We start from the raw sequence: 24,665 nt of genomic DNA, 5'->3' as shown, positions 1-24,665 counted from the left end.
AACGCTGATTTGTATTAGTTTGTGTGCAATTGATAGATTTTCACATCTGATATTTTCAGTCACCATACGGTACTCCCTATGTTTGTTAGCTTCCCAAGTGGATTTTACTCGGGCTTTCGCGATCAATAAACTGGTATTCCAAAATCATTTTGCTCAATATTAATTATACAAGATATGTTGCATTCAATATAACTTTTTAATCATCTATAAATTATATAAACTCTTTATGACCATTTTACTATTGAACATTTTAATTCTAATAAACATCAGTAGAATTTTGAGTTCAACGGAATGCGTTCATCATGATTAAAAGGCCTATAATACAAACCATTAATTGGTGTTCGATTTTGACACTATCGTTGTGTTAACTAATTAGTTAGAAAAAGTTAGGAAATGTGTAAAAATGAAGGCCCAATTGAAGCCATTTGTAGACCACTTAATTGTTTATGTTGACGTTGGGACATTTTGCAAAATGAAAGTCTAACTGAAGTCATTTGGTGCATCATTTTACATTATTGATTGCTTTAAACAAAAATGCCCTGAACCTAATTTGCAATATTTTGCTTGAGATTTGAGATTCACAATTGCTAAAGCATGCATGGATTGATGTTGAAGTCACCATAGAGTCCGTCTTAATACTGATTTTGGTGACAAAATGTGACGGGCCCTGTATATCGGCGACCCACAGTAAGTTTTACAGGTTTATGGGCCGAGGAACTGCCTTCAAACAATGCCTAAAATAATCACAGGCCTATGATCGACCAGACTGTGCGGCTGTTTAGGGGAATGGCATGGGAGTTTTTTAAAGAAAAAAAACTTCGCCCACTAGAAAGACGAAAAAAAATTGCCTCACTGATGAGTGAAAAAAAATTTCCCCCATCCAACTTTGTATAAAAGTATACATTAAAATTGAAAAATAAATACTTCGCCACCGAAGGCGAAAAAAAAATTCTGTCTGACCCAAACTCCCATGTCCCCCCTGAGAATCTAATGGTGCGTCCCTTAGGTATGGGCAGTGATGGACCCTCTCAAAACCTTTTCTCTTCTTTTTTCCCTTTTCTCTTCTCTTTTTCTCTCTTTCTCTTCTCTCCTTCCCTCTTTTTTTTTTGGGGGGTAGGAGAAAATGTGTGTGTGTGTGGGGGGTTGATATTGTGTCCACCACATTGGCGTGCGTGGGTCATCCGATGGGGGGGGCACCAACCATATTTGGGGGCACGGGTCTGATGCATGGGGGCACAAGCCGCTTTTTGACAATTTTCCTATGGGATTTTTTTAATTTTGCAATCGACTTGGGAGCACGTGCCTCCCCCACCCGTGCCACTATGACGCTCGCCACTGCCCCCCCACTTTGAAAAGTGAGTCCCCCTGTCCCCCACCCGATTTACGCCCTTGCCTCTCGAACAGCGAGTGAAGCGAGCACCTATAGCGAGAGCCTGTGCTAAAGCAGCCTTAAAGTACCTTACCGGTATTTTGAAAGCAGCGCTGAATGAAAGTTGCTGTTAAGGGACCGTTCATAAACACTTGTTAGGGGCCTGATGCAAAAAGGGGCCCTGAAATTTTTTGACCCTCCTAAGGGTGGCCCTGAAATAAATGTATGCTTTTCTATGGGGTTGACCCATATTTTATATGTCATAAAGGGGGCCCTGACATTTTTGAGACCTGTAAAGGGGGGGCGAAAATTGTTTATGAGCGATAATTTTTTTTTTGCATCAGCCCCCCCACTAACAAGTGTTTGTGAACGGTCCCTGATGAAAGTTGAAAAAGGATACACATATCCTACATAATCCTGTTTTGGCGTGATTTAATGGCAATGTATGAAAATTGCCTTCAAATGTTCTGTGTAAATAACAGTTGCACAATAAATCCTTACAGGTGTAACACTTTTTAAACACGCTAGGCGTTTAGCCAAATCGTTGTTATTATCTACATGTACCTTTCGAATCATCACAAATCCAAAATAACATCAATACTATCCGTTTGGTTTACAAGTTATTTTACTTTGGATTTGTATCTAAACGCATTTTTGAACACCTATATCCGAAATACTCTAAATGCTATACCGTTTAGCTATAGCGATAATTTAGATATTTTAATATCTAAATAAAAATATAAAGTGCCTGTATAATATTAACACAGACTAAACACCACCGACTGTTTAGCATGTGTTAATAGATTATATACAGGTTGGTGTTTGAGTGTAAACACAAGCTAAACACAGTGTTTACGATGAGTTATAAGTGCTTACGATGCATTTAGATTTAAATTCAAAGTGTGATAACTTGAAACCAAATGGAAGGTTATTTGTGATTTGTGATTTGACATTTTGTGTGTTTACTTTCTAAACAATTTTGAAAGTCAAAACACGTTGAATGTTTAGAATCTAAATACTTACTCTGTTTAATCTGTATTTATGTATTTACTTTGGTGTTAAGATGTCCTACCTTTACTGTGTAAATGAAAAATTAAACGCCTAGCATTGTTTTAAACGTGTTACAGAAACCAAACACCAGGGTGAGCCTAGCCTATAATTTTGGACACCTATGTGATGGGCTGTTGTTCGTTCATGGAAGTTCGAGTCATCCATAGAAAGTGTTCATGGTTCTGTCAAACTCTCAATTGTAAACCTTGACTTTTCAATGACTCATGTATCACCAGGCCAATGTAAAAATTTGTACTTGAATTCGGTCTTCAACCCCTCTTGGCTATGATTTATACTGTTCATTTTATAGGCGACGAATAAAAACATGTTCTACGGGCCCGACCGATCCAGAATGTGCGCTTTGGAGAATTATTTTATAAATTTTGTTAAAATCATGTAAAATCAGCGGTTTCTGGCCCAAATTGATTTTTTTGGCTGAACATTTTTGAGAAAATATGTTTGCAAAAAAATTTGCAGATATTTTTCAGATTTTTAGGGTAATTTTAGCCTTCAGAAAAAAATACTTGAAAATTCCGTTCAGCCCGAAGAACATGGTTTTTTTTCGTCGCCTTATGTGGTACATTTACTAATTTCTTTCTATTTCTCAAGTTCAGCTTTTATGTATTATGGTTGTTGCACAAACATTATTTTGATGTAGTCTTCTTAATACAGCTAGCTGTTTCAATTGTGGTAATAACTAAGCAGCTCGTTAAACTATCGGATAGCAACGTTTGAGCAGTATTTGTGTGGGACCGGAGAGCGCATCAGACATACTAAATTGCATTCTAAATCCAAGGAATGTCCCTCTATTTTGAGTAGGCCTAAAAAATAACAAAGTTTGAAGGAAACCGTACATCTAAAAATTTGATTTTTTGAAAATCGCGATATAATAAACATTTTAAGGCAAATTATTATAGAAATGATATGTACTAAAAGTGTATGATTTGATATTAGGGGGACATTCCCCATATTCAGAATGTTCCACAAAAAAGGCTGTGCAAACGTTGCTAAATCAAAACACGTTTAGCCTAAAACCTACATTTTAGGCATTATCTAGTATTATCTAGTAGTAACTGGCCATTTAGCCTACTTTATGAACGAATATGGCCGGACGATAAAGTATAGGGCTATTTTAAAATGTGTCTTTCATTTGGTGAGAGATTTGGCTCCACTTTGAATGGGTGCATTTTGGGTTCTAAATCAAATTTAATTATAAGATCGTGCCTACCATTATGACTATCATGGAATTGTCCTGTTTGTCCATATAGTGTCTCTTTATAATTCAAGGTTTTTGTTTGTTTGTTACGTCATAAATTCTAAACTATTTACCTTTAATTAAAATATAAATAAAAATACATTTTATTATTAACCCATTGCAATATCAACTTGGATATTTAAAATAGATTCAAAAATTGCCGTGAAATGCAGCTGTTTAAAATTGAAACTTATTACTAGGCCCTACGTATGTTCACACGTATGTGTACGTATAAAAATAAACAAATCTAACCAAAAACAACTTATAAAATGTAAGATTCCACTGAATGTTTCCAAAGGCATGGAATCGATGACTCTGGATGACTTGTAATTTGTGTAATGCTCATGGTTAAGGCTGAGGATTTAGGCCTCGGAGTAAGAATAAACTTATTCTTGAAGGAGAAATGCCATACATCTTCCCTGAGATCACAGATGCTGAGATACAAAATATATACTCATATCACCCAAATTGCATGTTTAAACACAAGCATGATCTGATTTATTAAAATAGCAACGAATAAGTCTACTTTGCCGGTTTTTTTTATCAAAGCATTGGAATTATTAATGCAGGGCTATTACTATTATAGTGTTATTAATAGTAGTAAACTTTAAGCATTTTGTTAAGAGAACTAGCGAAGGTCAATTTTACGCTCATGTCCATTTGGCATTCAATTTCATGCATAAGGCCTATTCAGTGATTTGCTCATCCGGACAATCGTAAAAGTCATCAAAAATCACATTTTGGTACCTTTGTCATTGTCATAGATGCACAAAATAAGACATTTTACATGAACATGATAATTTATATATTGAAACTAGGCCCTATATAAATTATCTACATGTACATGTATTTGAATGGGGCTTCAACTTTGTCAATACTGAAATTTTTCATTTCAAAAATACCACTCAATGACATTTGAATGACTTATCCTTCATTTTTAAGCAATTTATAAACAATTTTAATTTTTTTTATACTGGCGCTGGAATCACTGAATGGGTCTTTAATAATTATGCCCTGTTCATGCGCGTCCATGATATTTGAACTTGAATGCTTTATGTGTCCCCGGTATGTGTCAAAATTGTAACAAACAAGCAACAAACATTTGAGGAAGTTTTCATGGAAATACCTGCAATAGAAATGACCAAATGACTTGTATATAAACCATCACAGCAGGGTTACGTTACTTGCATGATATGAATCATATGATGAAACAAAAGCAATTGTTCTGTCGCCTTTCTCGACAAATTAATCGTTGATTGTAGAAAACTCGTTATTTTCATTCAGAACGTTATGATGCGCGAATGATCACATTTTATTATTTTATCAAAATGAGCTAGCGCCTATACGTACTATATATTACACTATTTCAAAAGAAGACTGAAATCGGATGTAATTTATTAAATTTTATGCAGACTGTACTGACTTTCCAACATGCATTATTAAAACATCAATTAATCATGTTAAAAGGCGAGCATAAAATCATTGGAAAGGGGAGCAGTAACAGCAGTTGGCGCTAACATTAAATTGCCAATACGACTGCCAAAGCTATAAAGAAAGACCTGTATGAACAAAATTGTTTTGGATTACCAATAATCATGATAATAATAGATTTTCTTCCGAGTTTACACAAAAACCAGTCACGGATACCGCTGCAGTGGAAAACAAACATGACAAAGTGGGCAAACTAATAAATGCTTATCATAAAATGACCGAGGGCAGCAGGCATATTCAACCCAATTAAATTCACGTGAACTTAATACCCAAATTATATTTTGATTGACAGCATGATAATTCGCTACCGTTGGCTACCATTTCTCTATCACTGCTAATAAAAGCATCCTCCCAAGTCCCATAATGCAAAAATGATTATATTTTTCATGGGTTGAAAATTCACCCCCTAATTTCATGCCCATGAGTCCTTGATAGAGGATTTCATGGCATGTTCATGCCAAATACAAAACAAAAGATTTGGAATGTCTTGCCATGTTCATGCCAAGAACATGCCATGTTCATGGCATGATTTGCATAGCAACCAGTAGCGAATTTTGGGAATACCCATGAATTTTTTTTGCCTGGGTAATGATTAATGTGTGACCTGTTAGAGCAAAAAGTACATTGCACCTTATTATGTCAGCAACGACATACACCTCCTTTCGCTTCGACCAGCTGAAATTATTTAATCCCACCATCACCATGAATAATACAATAGAACGGGATTAGCTTGGATTATTGGCTTGGCCTTTAACCCTAACAGGACTGTATACTACAAAATACTACTTGATATATGCACTGTTCGTGCGTGCATCTCACGTGGTGTGATGACGCAATCGCCCTAAGCGATATATAGGCACGGTTTCGCTGGCCAGCGAAGCCCAAGACCTGTGGCAAAGTGTCGCCGACCCAGTGCCTGGCATGCGAGGGGTCTCCGGTTCGATTCCTACCCAGAGCAAACAACTTCTTCCTTTTTGTTTTCTCTCTTTATTCCTTCCTTCTTTCCCTTCCCGTCGCCAAAAAGCCCTTAGGCGGTTAGGGTTAAGGGGTCTGATTATTAACGTTTAGCGACGTTTTCACATATTTTTTGTGGGAGCTGAGAGCACCTCAGACGTATCGAATTGCATTCTGAATACGAAGCATGTCTTTCTGATATCAAATAATTTTCATTTTTTGAAATTTACGATATAATACAAATTTTATGACAAATTATTAAAATTTGATATTTTTCAAATTTTTGATATATAACAGGCCTCGAAATAAATTTTATAAATCTAATGATATATTCTTAAAGTGTATGTAGCTGGGAGGAAAAGCCGACGATCAATTGAAAATTTTGACCTTTTATATTCAAGATATGGATTTTTTCCCCAAAAGACCTATTTTTTTGTTGGTGTTTTGGGAAAAAATCCATATCTTCAATACTGAAAGGTCAAAATTTTCAATTGATCGTCGGCTTTTCATCCCACCTACATACACTTTAAGCATAAATCATCAGATTTATAAAGTTTACTTCAAGTACTGTTAAATATCAAAAATATAAATTTTTAATGATTTGCCATAAAATGTGTATTGGGTCAGTCCATGTCAAAACAGACTGAGTGTACACCCACCCTCTTGGATTATGCTCTCCTTTGGCTCAGGGGTACCTTTCATGGACCCCTAGGTGAGGTCACAAGAAAAAAATTCAAATTCAATTTCGTTTCCGAATGGCGGGCCATCTAAGTTTGGCGACCTTGACCAAAATTGGGAATTTAAGGTGTCCAAATGACAAAGCGCTCTCTTTGAGAGGCATTTTCTTCTTAATTAAATCAGTTGTGACCCTCTTTTGAATGTGGTCACTCACTGGCTGTGTCTGAAATGCCTAATGCCAAAAAGATTGATTTGAATTTCGTTGGGATTTCAGAGGGGGTCAAAATCAGCACTTCATACTGTTCAATCAAATTATCTTTGATTTTGAAGGACCCATGATAATGCCACAGTGCACTTATAGGTCCTAATTATGTTCAGAATGGATTAACCATGTGCCAATGTCTATGAGCAATTCAAAAAAAGAGAAATTTCTAGACCCCCTACAGAATTTTAGGCCCCCCCTAAAGTGGTTCAGCCACAAATGGCGCTTAAAATCGGCAAATTTTGACACCTAATAACTTTAGGTGTACACCAGATATAAATTTCTAGTCTTTTGCATCTGAAAGAATGTAGTTTAATGTTACTAGGAACATAAGATTTGTTTTGTATTTTTTTTGTTTTTATACTTTCAAAAAGGTTGTTGACCTATGAACATTTTTCGTCATAGCGCCCTCCTGAAAGGTCTGACACATAACACACTATACATTTTTTGAATCCTCATGACCATACGAGTAATTTGATATATTACTTGACATAATTGGGAGCATTCTGAAAATTTGACCCCCATAACCTGTACTTTGCATGTGCATCATTGCCAGGAAGTGCATTTTGACCCCCTTAAAAATCCATACAGAGGATTAGAAAGTAGTTTTTCTTATTACTTGACTCAAGAGCAACTTGAAATATCAGGATAAATAATACAAATGGCTATAAAGTGATCAAAAATATAAAAAAATATCATACTAAAATTGGCATTTTGAACCGTATCCTGTATGCATGGTATGTTAGGCAAAAATGACTATTTTTGAAAGCGTCAACTTAATACTAAAACACAAAAATACAAAACAAATCTTATGTTCCTAGTAACATTAAACTACATTCTTTCAGATGCAAAAGACTAGAAATTCATATCTGGTGTACACCTAAAGTTATTAGGGGTCAAAATTTGCCGACTTTAAGTGCCATTTGTGGCTGAACCACTTTAGGGGTGGCCTAAAATTCTGTAGGAGTCTAGAAATTTCTCTTTTTTTTTAATTGCTCATAGACATTGGCATATGGTTAATCCATTCTGAACATAATTAGGACCTATAAGTGCACTGTGACATTATCATGGGTCCTTCAAAATCAAGATAATTTGATTGAACAGTACGAAGTGCTGATTTTGACCCCCTCTGAAATCCCAAAGAAATTTCGAAATCTATCTTTTTTGGCATTAGGTATTTCAGACACAGCCAGTGAGTGACCACATTCAAAAAGAGGATCACAACTGATTCAATTAAGAAGAAAGTGCCCTCAAAGAGAGCACTTTGTCATTTGGACCCCTTAAATTCACAATTTTGGTCGAGGTCGCCAAACTTTGATTGCCCGCCATTCATAAAACGAAATGGAATTTGAATTTTTTCTTGTGACCTCACCTAGGGATCCATGAAAGGTACCCTGAGCCAAAGGAGAGCAAAATCCAAGAGGGTGGGTGTACACTCAATCTGTTTCGACATGGACTGACCCTATTACATTGCGAATTTCAAAAAAATCAAAATTATTTGATATCAGAAGGACATTCTTCGTATTCAGAATGCAATTCGATATGTCTGATGTGCTCTCATGTCCCACAAAATATACTGTCCAAATGTTCATACCCCATCCCTTAAACAATGTTGAACATTCAAAATTGATGTTTGGCTTGCCCACAACTGCTGCATTCGTGTGCAAAAATAATGATGACAACAAAATGAATAATGAAAATGATGTGCATGTCCTGGAAGCTTTAAGGTATCTTTTGTTGCAATGGGTCACATATTTTCCTAGTCACCATCAAGACAACCAGTTCTAACTGAGGCATAATCCATCCCACACATAAACACCCATCAACACAAGTTCCTATTCAGACATAAAGGTCATCTCATCAGTCCTTGTTCTGAATCATAAGCTCATAATGTAGCTTAATTAAAACAAAAAAAAACCCTAAATAGACCTGTGTTAATTGACATCTCTACTGTGTCATGTTTGTCACATTTAAAATAGTTTAGAAGTATGAAAAAACTGTTTTAAAAAAAATTCTGAACATTTGAAAAAAAAAAAAAAAAAATTTCTGGAATTTTCATAATTATGTTTGGTATTCATTTGGTAGACTCAAAACTTTTTCCAGTTTAAATAATGGTTGGTCGGGCGAGGACAAGCAAACACTTTTTGCCAAATTCAAAATGCCTGAATTTGAAATATAAGCACAAATATAAAATAAAACAAACCAAGACATAATGGCAGCTTTATGAAATAATTTAACTTAACAGCCAAGTATGCTAATTAAGACAGATTACAATGTTATCTGAATGGACAATATTATTATCACTCCATTTTCAAATTTACCACCTTTGGCCTGAGTTGATAAGATTCCAGCATACCATTCTTCCCAAAGACTGCCACAGACAGTCCTCTTTTATCTGGCCATGATGGGACTACGCATTGGTCGGATAAGTGAAAAATCCTGATAAGTGAATTACATGCAATTCTGCATTAAATGTGCCAAGTGATGATTTTGGGACAACAAAATATTACTCAATATGCTGTTATAACAGCATGTCCTTTTAAATACATCCGAACATGAAATTAAGGTGCCAAAGCATTGAAAACAACATCACACATGCGGATAACACAGAGATCCATATAAAAGATGTCTGGATAAGGGACGTTGTACCATACCCAGTGGTTTTACTGACTAGTACCACTCTGTCAAGAGTGGAGTCAAAACCATGTGTACCACTCCAGACATAATGAGTCACATGGGAGATTACTTGTCCCACCCTCTAGTATAAACTTAAAAAATAAACAGACCCACCCAGAGAGTGGTCCTACTCCAGACATAACATGGGAGACTACTTGTACCATCCTCATAACAGGTGTGCCCAGAGAGTGGTCCTTTTTTCAATTAAAATTTCCCAGTAACCTCACAAGGGTTTAAAAGACAATATTATGTAACCTCACAACAAGGGTTCCATGTGGGTGTATACTTTTAGGACATAACCATGACCTCAGTATGTTTGTAAACATAGATTACTTGGCTAGAGTTTTGTCCTTGTAGAGTGCTCCTTTTTGCCATGTATCACTCTGCCCTGGTACGAATAACTATTACTTGTACTGTATTGGGCTTTTCCCTATGGAAGACATGACCTTAATCTCACACACAGATATTTAAGGATTTCAAATGGGCCCCCTGTGTGGGGCATTAAGGTCATGTCTTCCATAGGGGATGTACATGTGTATGGATTTCAACTGAAATAGCATATTGTGACCTGAACCATGCAAACAATTATTGACTCAAGATACAAATTTAATTTTATACCCTCACACCCATCTCATATGCTTGAAGTTTTCTAAATAAAATTACAGACATGAAGAAAAAGACAAGGCGGTTCTCGAACCACGAGTCTCGCCTGCTTTTGTGACCGCCTGCTTTTGTGATAACTGTTGGTAGAGAGGTAAATGAATTTGGCGGTTATCGGCTGGGCACGATTATCTGGCCGATGGTAACTGTACCCACCAAGTTTCATGCCCATGCAACAGTTTTTACTAATATGACCTCAGATGACCCCTGGTGGCCCTGAAATGACCTTCTAAAATTTTGGCTCTAAATGTTGACTGTACCCCTCGTGCTAAGTTTCATGCCCATACGACAGTTTTTACTAATTTGACCTCAGATGACCCCTGGTGGCCTCGAAATGACCTTCCAAAAATTTGGCTTTAAATGTTGACTGTACCTATCAAGTTTCATGCCCATACGAGTTTTTACTAATTTGTCCTCAGATGACCCCTGGTGACTCCGAAATTATCTTCCAAATATTTGGCTTTAAATGTTGACTGTACCCACCAAGTTCCATGTCCATCCAACAGTTTTTACTAATTTGACCTCAGATGACCCCTGGTGACCTTCCAAAAATTTGGCTTGAAATGTTGACTGTACCCACCAAGTTTCATGTCCATACGACAGTTTTTACTAAGTTGACCTCAGATGACCCCTGGTGACCCCAAAATGACCTTCCAAAAATTTGGCTTTAAATGTTGACTGTACCCACCAAGTTTCATGTCCATACGACAGTTTTTACTAATTTGACCTCAGATGACCCCTGGTGACCCCAAAATGACCTTCCAAAAATTTGGCTTTAAATGATGACTGTACCCACCAAGTTTCATGCCCATACGAGTTTTTAATAACTTGACCTCAGATGACCCTGAGTGACCTCGGATGACCCGTAATGACCTTCCAAAAATTTGGCAAAACCAAAGAACTATTTCATCAAAGTAATAAATCAAAACAGAAAGATGCTTCCTTTACGAGTTATCACTCATTGAAAGTGCTACTTTGCTATACTTTACATGGAAAGCGACTATCTTAAAGTCGTCATATTTCCTTAATTACATGACCGATCAAGCTGTTATTGGGATATGTGATGCACAGTTGAAAATTAATTATTAAAAGATTTGGTGACCTCAGTTGACCTTTGACCTTGTATGTGACCTTTGACCTCACGAAATTGGAAAAAGTATGTTGCCCTGAAAAATCAAATTTGGCAATACCAAAGAACTATTTCATCAAATAAATCAAAACAGAAAGATGCTTCCTTTACGAGTTATCACTCATTGAAAGTGCTACTTTGCTATACTTTAAAAAAAAAGCGACTATCTTAAAGTCGTCATATTTCCTTAATTACATGACCGATCAAGCTGTTATTGGGATATGTGATGCACAGTTGAAAATTAATTATTAAAAGATTTGGTGACCTCAGATGACCTTTGACCTTGTATGTGACCTTTGACCTCATGAAAATCTAATCAGGTCGAGTACCTCTGGCCACGCAACTCCCCACCAAGTTACGTCACTGTACCCCATACGGATCTCCAGATAATCTGTTCACAAGGTATTTTGCTTATTACGCATATATTATGCAAATTAGGTACTTAATTACCATATTTTACGCTCAAAATCTAATCAGGTCGAGAACCTCTGGCCCGCTTCTCCTCACCAAGTTACGTCACTGTACCCCATACGGATCTCCAGATAAGCTGTTCACAAAGGTTTTTTGCTTGATACGCATCAAATACGCATAAATTATGCAAATTAGGTACTTAATTAGCATATTTTGCGCTGAAAATCTAATCAGGTCGAGAACATTTGGCCACGCTTCTCCCCACCAAGTTACGTCACTGTACCCCATACGGATCTCCAGATAATCTGTTCACAAGGTATTTTGCTTATTACGCATAAATTATGCAAATTAGGTACTTAATTACCATATTTTGCGCTCAAAATCTAATCAGGTTGACACCCTTTGGTCATGCTACCCCTATAAAGTTTCATCATCATAGCACTTACGGTTCTCAAGATAACGCTTGTTCACAAGCTTTTTCCGAACACACACGCACACACGCACCCACACCCCCACACACCCCCCACACACACACCATAGTGATTACTAAGTCTCTCCCTGAACATTCAGGCGAGACAATAACTGAAAGTGTGTGATACGGCCACTTTGGATTTGGCTAATTGTGATGGTGGGGAAATGCTCTCAGTTTTTTCCTGAAGAAGTCAGAGTCACACCTGGCGAGATCTTGAAAACTTTTGCTATCCGACAGCATACCTGTTGAAACGTTGTGGCTTGTTTTGTAATATCTACATGTAGGGTACAGGATACACTTGGTAAGGCTCATGATTGTCCTGAAGAAGTCAGAGCTACTCCTGACGAAAGCTTGACAGTTCTAAACTTGTCCGACGCCGAACCCGCTAAAAACCCACTAATTGCTGATGATTACATTGTGTACCTTTTTTAAAGGTGGGTGACCATGCAGGATGACTGCCTCATCCAACCTCACTTTACTCAATCAAGACCAAGATCAATTCAATGGCATCACAAAAATAATTTCATAACCCTGATAAAAGTTTACGCCTGAGATACGTTTTGATTAGATACAATGAAAAGAAAGTGGTAGCAGGGTGGTGTAGCACCACTCCAATAACATGTATTATTCTATGGCAATTTCCAAACAACAATGTATGCTCCTAATATTTGAAGTGCTGGAGCAATCGATTGAACTCATAACTTGGGAAAAATAATATTTTGGTTTGTGAGTTTCTATAAAATAGAAAGGACCATGTGACATCAAATTGGTTGCATTATTGGTGTAAGATATTCATGAGTTAGAGTATCATAAATACTCCATTGAATAATTAAGTAGCTTACAGAACAAAGCTGTATAATCCTTCAAATGGAAGATTTTGTGCTCGACTAATTCTGTACTCTCTTACATGAAGGATAAGCCCTTGAATCATTTGAAGGCAAATATGAGTAGTAGGTGTGAAGATTTCAAAAGTAGGGCACTTGGTAAAAAGGATGCCACTGAAAATTGGAATAAATTCTTATGCTAGAAAATATAAAGAAAAGAGGAAATAGTGAATAAATTGCAATGTCATGTAACACTTATACAACCAGCTTATTCACACAGTTCAAAATGCTACATTTTGATACCAGGTATATACATTGGACCTTGTCAATTTTAGGACAGCTTCTCTGAAAACTGACTGTGTGGCCTACTTCCACAAGCCTTCAGAACAGATTGACTGAATGAATAAGTAATGAACACTAATGAGGGCAGTATACATACCATCAAGGCAGTCAACTCAACATAATTTGCATATCGTTCAAATAAACTTTCCAAGTATGGCAACAGGGTCTTAGCTAGAAATTGAGGGTTGCCCATCATTTGAATAAAATTGCCTGTCCTAATTTGACCTTTAAAACATTTACCAGACTTCTATAGCCCATTGGGGGTTCAGAGAGTTCAAATATGTGCTGATATGTCCTTGTTCTACAAATTGGGCCTACTAAAAAGGGCAATTAGCTTCTCAAAACATACAATTTATAATATAGCTTCTGTCAAAGGCATTAATTTTGCCCGTCCCAGGAGCAAACTGGCCGTCTAAAATGACGGCCAGACGGGTGGCTAGCTAAGACCCTGTATGGCAATATAACTAGCAACAACAGTCTGCTCACTTGTACATACTGATTGTATTAATAGTATAGTTTACATGCTGTGGTGTTGCAATTTTGTTTACAACAATCATCTGTTCACCCTAATTTATATTATTCTGATATTACAAACTAGGAGAGCCGTTTCAAAAGAGCTGTTTGAACCAATGGCCAAGACACAATAATGACCCAGCAATTGACAGAGATGAGTCAAAACTCACCAGGGGAGCAAATAGGTGCACTGTGGGTGAGCAATCACTGCTCCCCATCTCATTAAAAGAGAGTCCCAGGAACCAAACCTCTTAAACCCTAGTGTAATGTTATGCTGTGGCCTGTGTGATCTCAGGGTGCTACTATGGGCAAATTATACACACATTGTCAACATTTTTGGTCCTGATCTTGAAGGGGTGCTTTTGCCGTATTTACTCTATTGACAATCCCCCTCTACAGTGTGGGCCAAAAACAACTTTACCCAATTTAAAAGGTTCATATCTCAGAATTAAAAAGTCTGCTGCAAATTGTTTTCATATATTCGTAAAGAACATCTTCTTTAGAGTATTTGGTAAAAAACTATCCAAAAATGTATTAAATTAAAAACGTGGCGCTAGTTTTATCTCAAAGAGTCAAAATTAACTTTGTCCACGCTTGAAGGCCTACAAGCTGTCACGTCGCATCACTTGCAATGGCGAGTTCGATAAAGAATGAGATTGAGAACCACGCAGTATCATAAAAAATTGTTCAGCAATTTTATATCACGGTAACACAATCAAATAAATCAAACATTTAATTTAAATGTCAAGCTTATGATATTTCGTCATGATATGCAGCTTTCACGCTGCAAAGATAAACACAATTCTCTTCAAATATGGGCAAAGCAATTGTAACCTCAGACCTGTTTTTTTTTTCATGAAATGTTATCTACAAGAAAGTTTGAAGTTTGAAGTTATTGAAGTTATTGCGTTAGTGGTATGTTCGGCAAATTGTTGCGTCGACAAATGACTGGGGTTAGCCTCAAGTTCCTTTGAACCACTGCAATATTTGCAGCTGAACGACCAGTTCTTGGACGTCCACTCCGTGCTTTGCATTTATTCATCACACTTCCGAGGTTGTGAAAGTTGTTCGTATGTAGAGTTATGGTAGGTTAGGGTGGGATCTTACGTTCGGAAACGAATCCGAAATTGGCGCTGCACTACCAAAAGCTTTCTGTTCTTAATTAAGTATACCTCTGCCATAAAAGTCATCTCTTGTGTTGTGAATTGCCTTATCTTGACACCTTGCAAACCTATTTAGAAATAAGCCACGCAGTCACAAAATGCACGAAGGTCTGTTTAAAATTCAAAAATTGGGCCAGATAAAACCTTTGTAAGTGTGTAATTTTTATGCTAATTGTTGGTCAATGACAGGAGTGAAGTTCGAGTACATGACAAGTAAATGGGGGTTAAAATCGATTGTATTTCTTTCATGCATGTAAAACAATCATCACTTTCAAAGACAAGCCAAAGCGTGTTTACCAATTACATGTATGCCTAACGCATATGTATGCCGTACTCTTAGCAATCGGACACATACCATTGAATTACGTGTGGACAAAGTGTTTTTTTTCTTTTTTTTTTAATACTAGCACCATTTTGTTAATTTAGCTTCTTTTGATTTCATTTCTTCATCACATACTTTTAGAAATATATACATTTAGAATATGTAACAATATTATGAATAGCTTTTCTACAATTCCAGCAACCACCCTCTGAAATTGGGTAAAGTTGTTTTTGGCCCACACTGTATTAAGGGGGTACTACACCCCTGGCCAATTTTGCGCCTATTTTTGCATTTTTCTCAAGAATTATAGCGCATTGGTTACAGGTAAGATATGTATATTATAGGGGCAAAGACTACAACTACTGCACTGAAAATTCAGCAACTCAAGGCAAGTAGTTATTGATTTATTGATCAAATACTGGTTTTCCCTCATTTTTGACTGCAACTCCACAACTGTTGTCTGTGCTGAAATAAAATTTCTAGTGCAGTAGTTGTAGTCCTTGCCCCTATAATATACATATCTTACTTGTCACCAATGCGCTATATTTTTTTGAGAAAAATGCAAAATAGGCACAAAATTGGGCAGGGGTGTAGTACCCCCTTAAACGCCCCCTTCTTTTTTCAAAGAAAAAGTGACAGAAATGCAAAAAATTTTCCTGCCATAGCATGTAAGCATCATAATTAAGCTTAAAACTAGCATGTTATAAACTTGCGTTTTTATCCAATTCATCACTTCATTTAAGCAGACTGTTCATATATTTACCTAAATAAATCACATTCTTGCATAAAAATGCACAGATCTAATTTGTTTGTACTTTCTGATAATATGTGCTTCCTGTATTAATGGTTCCTCCATGATGATTTTCACCCAGGAAGTCATATTTTGCGAATTCCGGAGGTCGTATATTGCGATTTTTTTCCTTGAAAAATCACTTTTAATATTAAAACACCCTTTTTCGTAATTGCAACTCCTGCTGGGCGTTTAAGGGTATACGAGGTATTGTTGGTCAAAGCAGTCATAAAATCGATTTTCATTATCTGAATCAATATATTATTGAAAAATAACACTTTGGTGTTTTGAAAAAGTTCATTCTACAAATCATATACTTTGAAAACTTGCTTAATTTCGTGTTGTTAATGAGTTATGTACGTTTTACAAAAGTGTTGTTGTTTCAGCCCTCTTTACAACATAACTCAAGAACCACAGAACCTACAAAAGTATATCTGTGATATTTGAATTCTTCTACAAGTTCGCTATGAATTGAGCAATGCAATTTTTGCTAAAGCTCACTACCATTCGCAAGATGCTGTGAACTACTTATTTTTTGGCTGCTTCGACCAACAAAACATTGTATACCCTTAATAGAGTAAATATGGCATGTTGTCTAGTTAACATCACCATGGGTCTTGGGGTCAGGGTGCACATCACATCAGGCAGAGAGGTAACCTACCAAAGTTCTAACCCGCTGACACTAACCTTTACCTACCTTTCTATATTGAACAGGCTACATTGATACCAGCCAGTTGAGCAGGTCATTTGGTCATTTGGACAAAGTTACTATAACTGTATAGCTGGTATTAAAGTAAATCCCTAATCGGAGTGTGTAATTATATGAATCTTGTACCCACCTTGTGACATTGTCTCATCATCATTTACAGATGGTGTCTGTTCAGAATCCTCCTCCTTCTCCTTCTTGATCTCTGCCTCCATGTTCTGGTTTATATCTACCTCCTCCTCCTCTGCACCTTCCTCCGTTTCAAGAGCTGGTGGGCCTATGTGACAACAAGCAAAAGTATCAGGTTAGCAAGAATCTAAAAGGTGAGCAAGAATCGAAGATTAACATTGCCAGGATTTCTGTATACTGACAGACAGACACTATATTACAGCAAGCCATCCTTTCTTTGGATGTCACTAATGCTAGCTTGCTTCATAGCAGTGGCCATTCCATGTTGCACCCTCTGACATGATGGGACACTTACTGTTGCACTCAATCGGGGGAATCAAAACATGCCATAAAATTAATAAATGACTGTTTGTGAAACAATTCCAAAAGTTGGGGAATCAACTTCAAATAATTACAAAAGAAAAGGTATTTTTTATGTCTACAGAGAACATTTACTGGAACTGAAAGGGCCTGCATGTACAACCCAAATATGGATTTTCAGAGGGTGTCCCCTTTGAAAGAGGTGTGAAATGGAGAACTGCAACAGATGGAATAACCCATGTAAGGCCTCACACAATTCGCCTACAAGGAGCGGTAGCAATTATGGCAAAAACATCTGTACATTGCATATATGTGGCTGGACGCGGCGAATGAGCCGTAAACTCGGCAAACTTCATTTTGAGCTACAGGTGAAAATATATGCAAATCTCGTATTTTGGCGAAGTTGAGATTTTTGTAGATTTGAAATGTTTAAGCTTTCTTCTAAACACATACAAGGTTTTATTTTAAAGAAATAAGTGGAAATATGAAATAATCTACATTTTCTGAGGCCCATCTGATGAATGATCATGTTGCTTCCCTAACTTTGAACGCGTTTTTCTCGGTTTCGCGTTTTGATTCATGACAACCTATAACAAGCCATAACTTCGCTTCTGATTGTCACATGAAGTTCATTGAGGTGTCATTTTAATCCCTGAAACATGCTCTTTGCAAATATGTAAAAAAAGTAAAAATGACCAGAGGGGGACTTTACGGCTTATTCGAGGTGTCCAGGCACATATTTGACACCAATCATCACTGCACACAGTCCAATTACAGAGGGATGGTTTATAGTCAACTTGGTATGCCACAATTATGACCATTTTTTCTCTACAGCAGCATAAATGTTTAAGTAATTGATTTAAGGGGGTACTACACCCCTCGATAAATTTGTGTCTATTTTTGCATTTTTCTCAAAAACTAATAACACAGCGGTAACAAAAGTTATGTATATTATAGGGGCAAGGAATCCAATTACTACACTGGAATTTCAGTGACCCAAGACAAGCGGTTTGTTATTTATTATAAGAAATAAGGTACCGCTAGGATGTACCTCGTTTCCTATCATATATACTGAACCGCTTGTCTTGAGTCACTGAAATTTCAGTGTAGTAATTGGATTCCTTGCCCCAATAATACACATAACTTTTGTTACCAGTGTGTAATTAATTTTTGAGAAAAATGCAAAAATAGTCACAAATTTACCACATGGGTGTAGTACCCCCTTAATAAGTTATACTCTAATCAGCTTGTAATAGGTGGGACTCATAACATTGTGGAATGATATAGAATGACGTACACATAGCTTGGCGCTAGCTTGGCGCAGCACCTATGTGCACTGCGCTTTGCGTATTCCTTTCTTTTGTGAATTTACGCAGACATAAGTTGGAATTTTATTGACTCACACAGTAACAAAAGCGAATAATTCTCGCCTTATTACTGCGCTGATCATAGTATAGTATGCTAAATCGTGTACTTTTCACTTTTTCTGCAAACTTGTATCCATTCCATTTGGTTTCATTTCCCATGACCCTCCCAGCCATGCTCCCTAAACTCCATAATATCATTACTGTGAGGCACCTCTGAAATGTGCTTCCTCTTCAAGCCTATGTTAACATGAAATCTTGAATGCATACCATCATCATCGTCTTCAGTGTTTTTCTCTTCTTTCACAGACACTTCTTGCTCCTCTATCTTCACAGTTTGCTCTGCCTCCTTTCTTTCCTGCTCCTCTCTGCACTTCTGTTCTTCTTCCTGTTGTTTCCGTTCTTCCTCTTCTATTTTCTTCTGTAGCTCCTCTTTTTTCCTTTGTTCCTCCTCCTCTCTTTTCTTCTCCTCTTCATCCTTTATCCTTTGCTCCTCTTCTTTTCTCTTTTGTTCTTCTTCTTCAAGCTTCTGGATGTCCATTTTTAAGTATTCACTTGCTAGGACAGCCGGGGAATGAGGGCGCTTCCCTTGCCCGTAGCTGATGAGTTTTTTTATGATGTCACGTAATTCTGGCTTTATGGTGATAGCAGTGAGGTCTGGTGTGCCATCAGGTTGCATTGTGAAAGCTGTTTCAGGGTAGTGAGCCTATGGACAATACGAGATGAGAAATCATCAGTCACCATTTTCATAATCACCATTTAGGGGCAATATTTCTAAGGATTTCCCTTTAAATCACCAAAACTTATTGTAAATGAATCCCTTTAATATTGAAGTCGTTCCTTTAACTAGCTGCAACTTGAACTTCCTTTATAAGAAACCTCATACTACCTCCTTTTAAGTTCTGTACTTCAATAATCATTTAAGTAACATATGCTTCAACAACATTGCACAAGGTATTTACACCTGAAGTGTTACAAGTGCATATCATAAACCGGTAGTCTACGGACTTTTGGACAAGGAAGATGACCACCCCACTCTGTGAGCATAGCTCCAGTATAACATTATCCTTAAAAGAGGTGTGACCCTATCAAGAGCTCCATGCCCCATTTTGCTTCATAAAAAATGAGATTTTTATATCAGAAGAAAGCTCACATTTTTCTGATAACCCCAATAAAATTAGAATAGAGGATGTGAACAGAAATGTGGCAAATTAAAGTAACCACACTGGAAGTGTACCATCATATGGTAGGCATGTTTACATCACAAACTGTAGATACCGGTATCAAGTTGTTTAGTTTATGGGAAATTTTAAACAAAAATTATTTTTGACCCAAAAAAACTTGATGTTAAAAACTCTAGTTTTATACTGTACTCTTATAAATTGATCGACACTGCAACCAGTGAAATACACAGCTACATCATTACTAAACTTGTTCTGTTCTGGAAATAAACATGCTTGTTTTTCAAAATAAAGATCTATTGTGAAATACACAACTTACGAATAGTAGAGATACACCTAATGCAAACATATCTGAGGCAACATGTGCCTCCAAGCCACAGTTGATTTCTGGAGCTGTGAAGTGCAGCCCATTGTCTGTCTTGTACCCTTGCTGAGCTCTCTCAGTCTGGATGAAAGGAAAAAAAACAAATGCTGGTTATATACTGAGTAAGTAGATGTAAAATTTCAAGGCTACATGTATAGGCTAGAGTACCCACCTCTCTTTTGTGAGAGATGGGCTCCTTCTCATTATTATGCTTCAGGGGGTGGCAACACCTCCCACACAATAAGGGTGTGTACCCATCCCAGCATAAGCCGGTACTCAATATACATAGGTGGAGAGAGGCAATAGAGTTGAGCATCTTGTCTAAGTGTGTAACATTATCAAGCTTCTAGGTTTCCAACTAGTCACCATATAATAAGGACATTGTCTAAGTGTCCAACATTATTATTACAGCATGACATCATTACAGCAGTGTAATAGTATCTATTGAAACCTTTGACAAACAAAGCAGAGAAATATGTGACATGATCAAGTGGAATGAGTCGCATGTCGACCCAGGTCGAAAATGAGTTTTACTTATGTTTCTAAAGAGGACATTTAGTGCTTTCAGAAACTGAAAACCCCATGTTGATACAACTTTTCTTTGCAAAGTTACGTCAATTTATCAATCGCTGAAAACAATATAAAACAAAAGAAAACACTTTCTTTGCCAATATCTCAAAATCAATATTGGCGACATCCGACTCATTTCCCTTGATCGTGTCACAAATGCTTAAAAACTCCTGCAATCCATTACTTAAAATACAGTGACGCTGTGGTTTGTTCCATAAGAAGATGTCAGCTTATGTAAAGACTATTACAGGTGTATTTAACATTGCTCACAAAGTGTACATTTTCCTACTGTTTGTTCCTTGACTTACCGGTGTTTTTGAGAAGTCATAATCAGCCAACATTGCATGCATATCTTCTGTAACCAGGATGTTTTCTGGATGTAAAGCACCATGAATAACATCCAGACCATGTAGAGCCTTCAGACCTGTCACTATGTCCTTGAATATTGTCTAGTGATTGTAAATACAATATTTCATTAGATTAGTTGGGATGAATGCAACAAGTGTGATATGTTTAGTATTCTGGTATTGAGGGAGGGTATTTGGGCATGCATTACCAAGCTAATTCCCCCTACCCATGAAGGTTTAATCCATCCAACTTAATGCCAGGGCTGGTAATTTCCACGAAGAAACCGTAAACCAAAGATTCTACAATGTAATAACAAGTTGTCTAGAGAAAAACACAAAGAAATTGACTAATTAGCCCTGTAAACCAAACCGGGTCAAAATAACATTCATGTTTTGGGGAAATAATCGAACATTTGAACACATTCCCTCACCCAATGTATACTGCGCCAATAAAGTATCCTTACACTTGGATAAATAATCACAACTTCAAAACTGAACAATATTTGGGTAAATTTGTTTTTCCAATAGATGCACTCTATAATGCTGCACATTATGACACCACATTGAATCTAATGTGACTTCAAGAAGCAAAGTTACAAGCATTTGATTAGACGAAGGTCCAGTTTTAAAAGTGACAAACTGGCCTATTCAAAACTCTACAGACTAGACATCTGGTTTGAGAGTGGCGAATGGCTAATTTATGCGTTTGGCATTGATTTAAAACAAAAGGAACAAAAGAAAGCTGAAACAAAAGAACTGACAAATAAAATGAAAGTTATGAAAAGTACAGAGAAGTAAAAACTGAAATAAAACTGCTTTAAATAACGCTTCATTGAAGAAACTGTGTTGTCTCTTTGTTTGGCTTGTTGGGAATCTTTTTATGCCTTGTATAGGCCAGTTTGTCACTTTTAAAACTGGACCTTCGTCTATTCAATTGCTTGTAACTTTACTTCTTGAGGTCACATTGGATTCAATGTGGTGTCATAATGTGAAGGATTAGATAGTGCATCTATTAAAAAAACAAATTTACCACAAAATTGTTCAGTTTTGAAATTGTGATTATTTATCCAAGTGTAAGGATACTTTATTGGCGCAGTATATGAGTTTCATATGTACTGTATTACAGTTTGTTCAGTGCAACACTCACATCATCTGTGTTTATATAGTCAAAAGATTCAGTAGGGTAGCCTTATGTGGTGGTGATGGTTGTCATTGTCTTAAGGGGGTACTACACCCCTCTATAAATTTGTGTCTATTTTTGCATTTTTCTCGAAAACTAATAACACAGTGGTAACACAATTTATGTATATTATAGGGGCAAGGAATCCAATTACTACACTTGAATTTCAGTGACCCAAGACAAGCGGTTTGTTATTTATGATCAGAAATAAGGTACCGCTAGGATGTACCTCATTTCCTATCATATATACTGAACCGCTTGTCTTGAGTCACTGAAATTTCAGTGTAGTAATTGGATTCCTTGCCCCAATAATATACATAACTTTTGTTACCAGTGTGTAATTATTTTTTGAGAAAAATGCAAAAATAGTCACAAATTTACCACATGGGTGTAGTACCCCCTTAAATAAATAATAAATGTTGGTATTTATACAGCGCCTTTCACATGTGAACATGTACCAAAGCGCTCTTCATCAGCATCATATTATCGTTCTTATTACAGGTTAGGTACTATAATTATTATTACCATATTATTTTTAACCTTATTATTTAAATATCTGTAAAGTTGATTTATATCCACAATCTAGGACAAAATTGTTGGATCATTTTTAACATATGCTTTGTCATTGATCCCCCTCCCCCCCATCATTAAATCTTTACATTCTGTTTCTGCTGTTGTGGAAGTACCCAACATTGATTGGGGGAAAGGGATGTTAGAAACCAAGATGTTTCATAAGTGAATTCCATGGTGAATGTTAGGCTGTTTGAAATTTCAAAAACACCTTGGGTGATCCAACACATTTTTTCCTGGTTTGCAGGAAATGGGACATACATTTCAACCAATTTCACTGAAAAAGAGCAGCGATAACACCTATCCTGAGAAACAACTTTTTTACGAGAAAAACAATGTGAACACTTTTTGAACCTTTGTATTACCTGAAGGTGCAAGGCTGTGGGAGTAGTCTCTTTCACAGTCCTAACAAGGTTCAATGGCAACTGTGGCAGCTGGAAGTGGAGTTGATCTGATAGTTCTGAGGTAGGAATGATGAGTTGAATGTGTAGGAGTCTATCAATGTCAAGTTTGGAGTAGGCAATGGCGTTGTGAAGGAGAACTGTGCGCATGTCTTCACTGCTGATGTTGTACGACTGAAAGAACAAAACGATATGGTAAGATTTGCAAATAACCCTGCAAAATCTTAATATGTTGTTGTAAGTTATTTGACTGATTTAGATAAAAAAAATTCTAAAGCACAAGTTAATGTTTGTGCTTTTATCTGCTGTACAGTGCATTGGAACTTTGACCTCAATCTTATGAACTTTATAAAATATAATTTATGTTACGTTAATTTATTTCAACCTTCGCCTATGCAACTTTTTTTACTATCTTTTGCACTGGTTCCATCAAGTGTGGTAGTTTTAATCTATCATGAAGTTTACCTCACTCTGAGTCTGCAAAGTTTCAGTGAAAATAGCATGGTGGAGTGGTTTAGGTATATGCCAAAGGTGTAGGTTCTGGGTTGAACCCCAGCAGGGGAAAATAATTAATACGAAGATGCCACTCAGTTATACTCAAAAACCCTGAAAACTGGTGAGACAAACATGAAAGGCATGTGAATTTGGATTGAAAATAAATACAAACCAAAATTTGGGCTCCTTCCAATACTGCAATTGAATTATGGGGCAGATGCAGTGGATGATAAAGACCTCACAGCCAGTTCCGATCAGGGTAACACTTTGGCAGAATAGAGTCTGTACACTGAATGATTTATCCACACAAAATACAACAAACATTTTACCTTGATGACAATATTCTGGCCATTAAACTGTCCAGATTTTACTATGCTACTCTTAGTACTGGGCAAAGGTTGAAGGTCAAACTGCTGAAGATCTCTACCATGTTTTAGTAGCCCATTGGTTTCCTGGAAATGGAAAAAAAACAGAGAATTTCAATTTCATTTTGTAATAACTCTTGGGAGCTTGTTTATGTTCTTGTGTGATATTTTTGACTGCTTGTATTTGTATTATCATTGTAGTTTTAAATTGGTTTTACTTCAATGTAAACAGGATGGTCAATGCAGGCCTTGACCTTTTGACCATCTCCTCC

The 24,665-nt window shown here is 36.8% G+C and overlaps 1 protein-coding gene across 1 annotated transcript in view; it reads right to left on the bottom strand.

Moving 5' to 3' along the window:
* LOC140171062 (serine/threonine-protein kinase 31-like) overlaps window positions 1-24,665 on the bottom strand; it is a 79,243-nt gene that overhangs the window by 39,064 nt on the left and 15,514 nt on the right. Inside the window, exons 11-16 of the mRNA XM_072194237.1 lie at window positions 24,358-24,480; window positions 23,498-23,707; window positions 21,344-21,484; window positions 20,421-20,546; window positions 19,191-19,626; window positions 17,201-17,344 (exon numbers count right to left, since the gene is read on the bottom strand). Coding sequence (XP_072050338.1) covers window positions 17,201-17,344; window positions 19,191-19,626; window positions 20,421-20,546; window positions 21,344-21,484; window positions 23,498-23,707; window positions 24,358-24,480 — 1,180 coding nt within the window. The remainder of the gene's footprint in view (window positions 1-17,200; window positions 17,345-19,190; window positions 19,627-20,420; window positions 20,547-21,343; window positions 21,485-23,497; window positions 23,708-24,357; window positions 24,481-24,665) is intronic.

Source organism: Amphiura filiformis, chromosome 15 (assembly GCF_039555335.1).
Source record: "Amphiura filiformis chromosome 15, Afil_fr2py, whole genome shotgun sequence".
Classification (NCBI taxonomy): Eukaryota; Metazoa; Echinodermata; class Ophiuroidea; order Amphilepidida; family Amphiuridae; genus Amphiura; species Amphiura filiformis.
The sequence above is the reverse complement of the archived record's forward strand: the minus strand, read 5'-3'. Positions and strand labels throughout refer to the sequence as shown.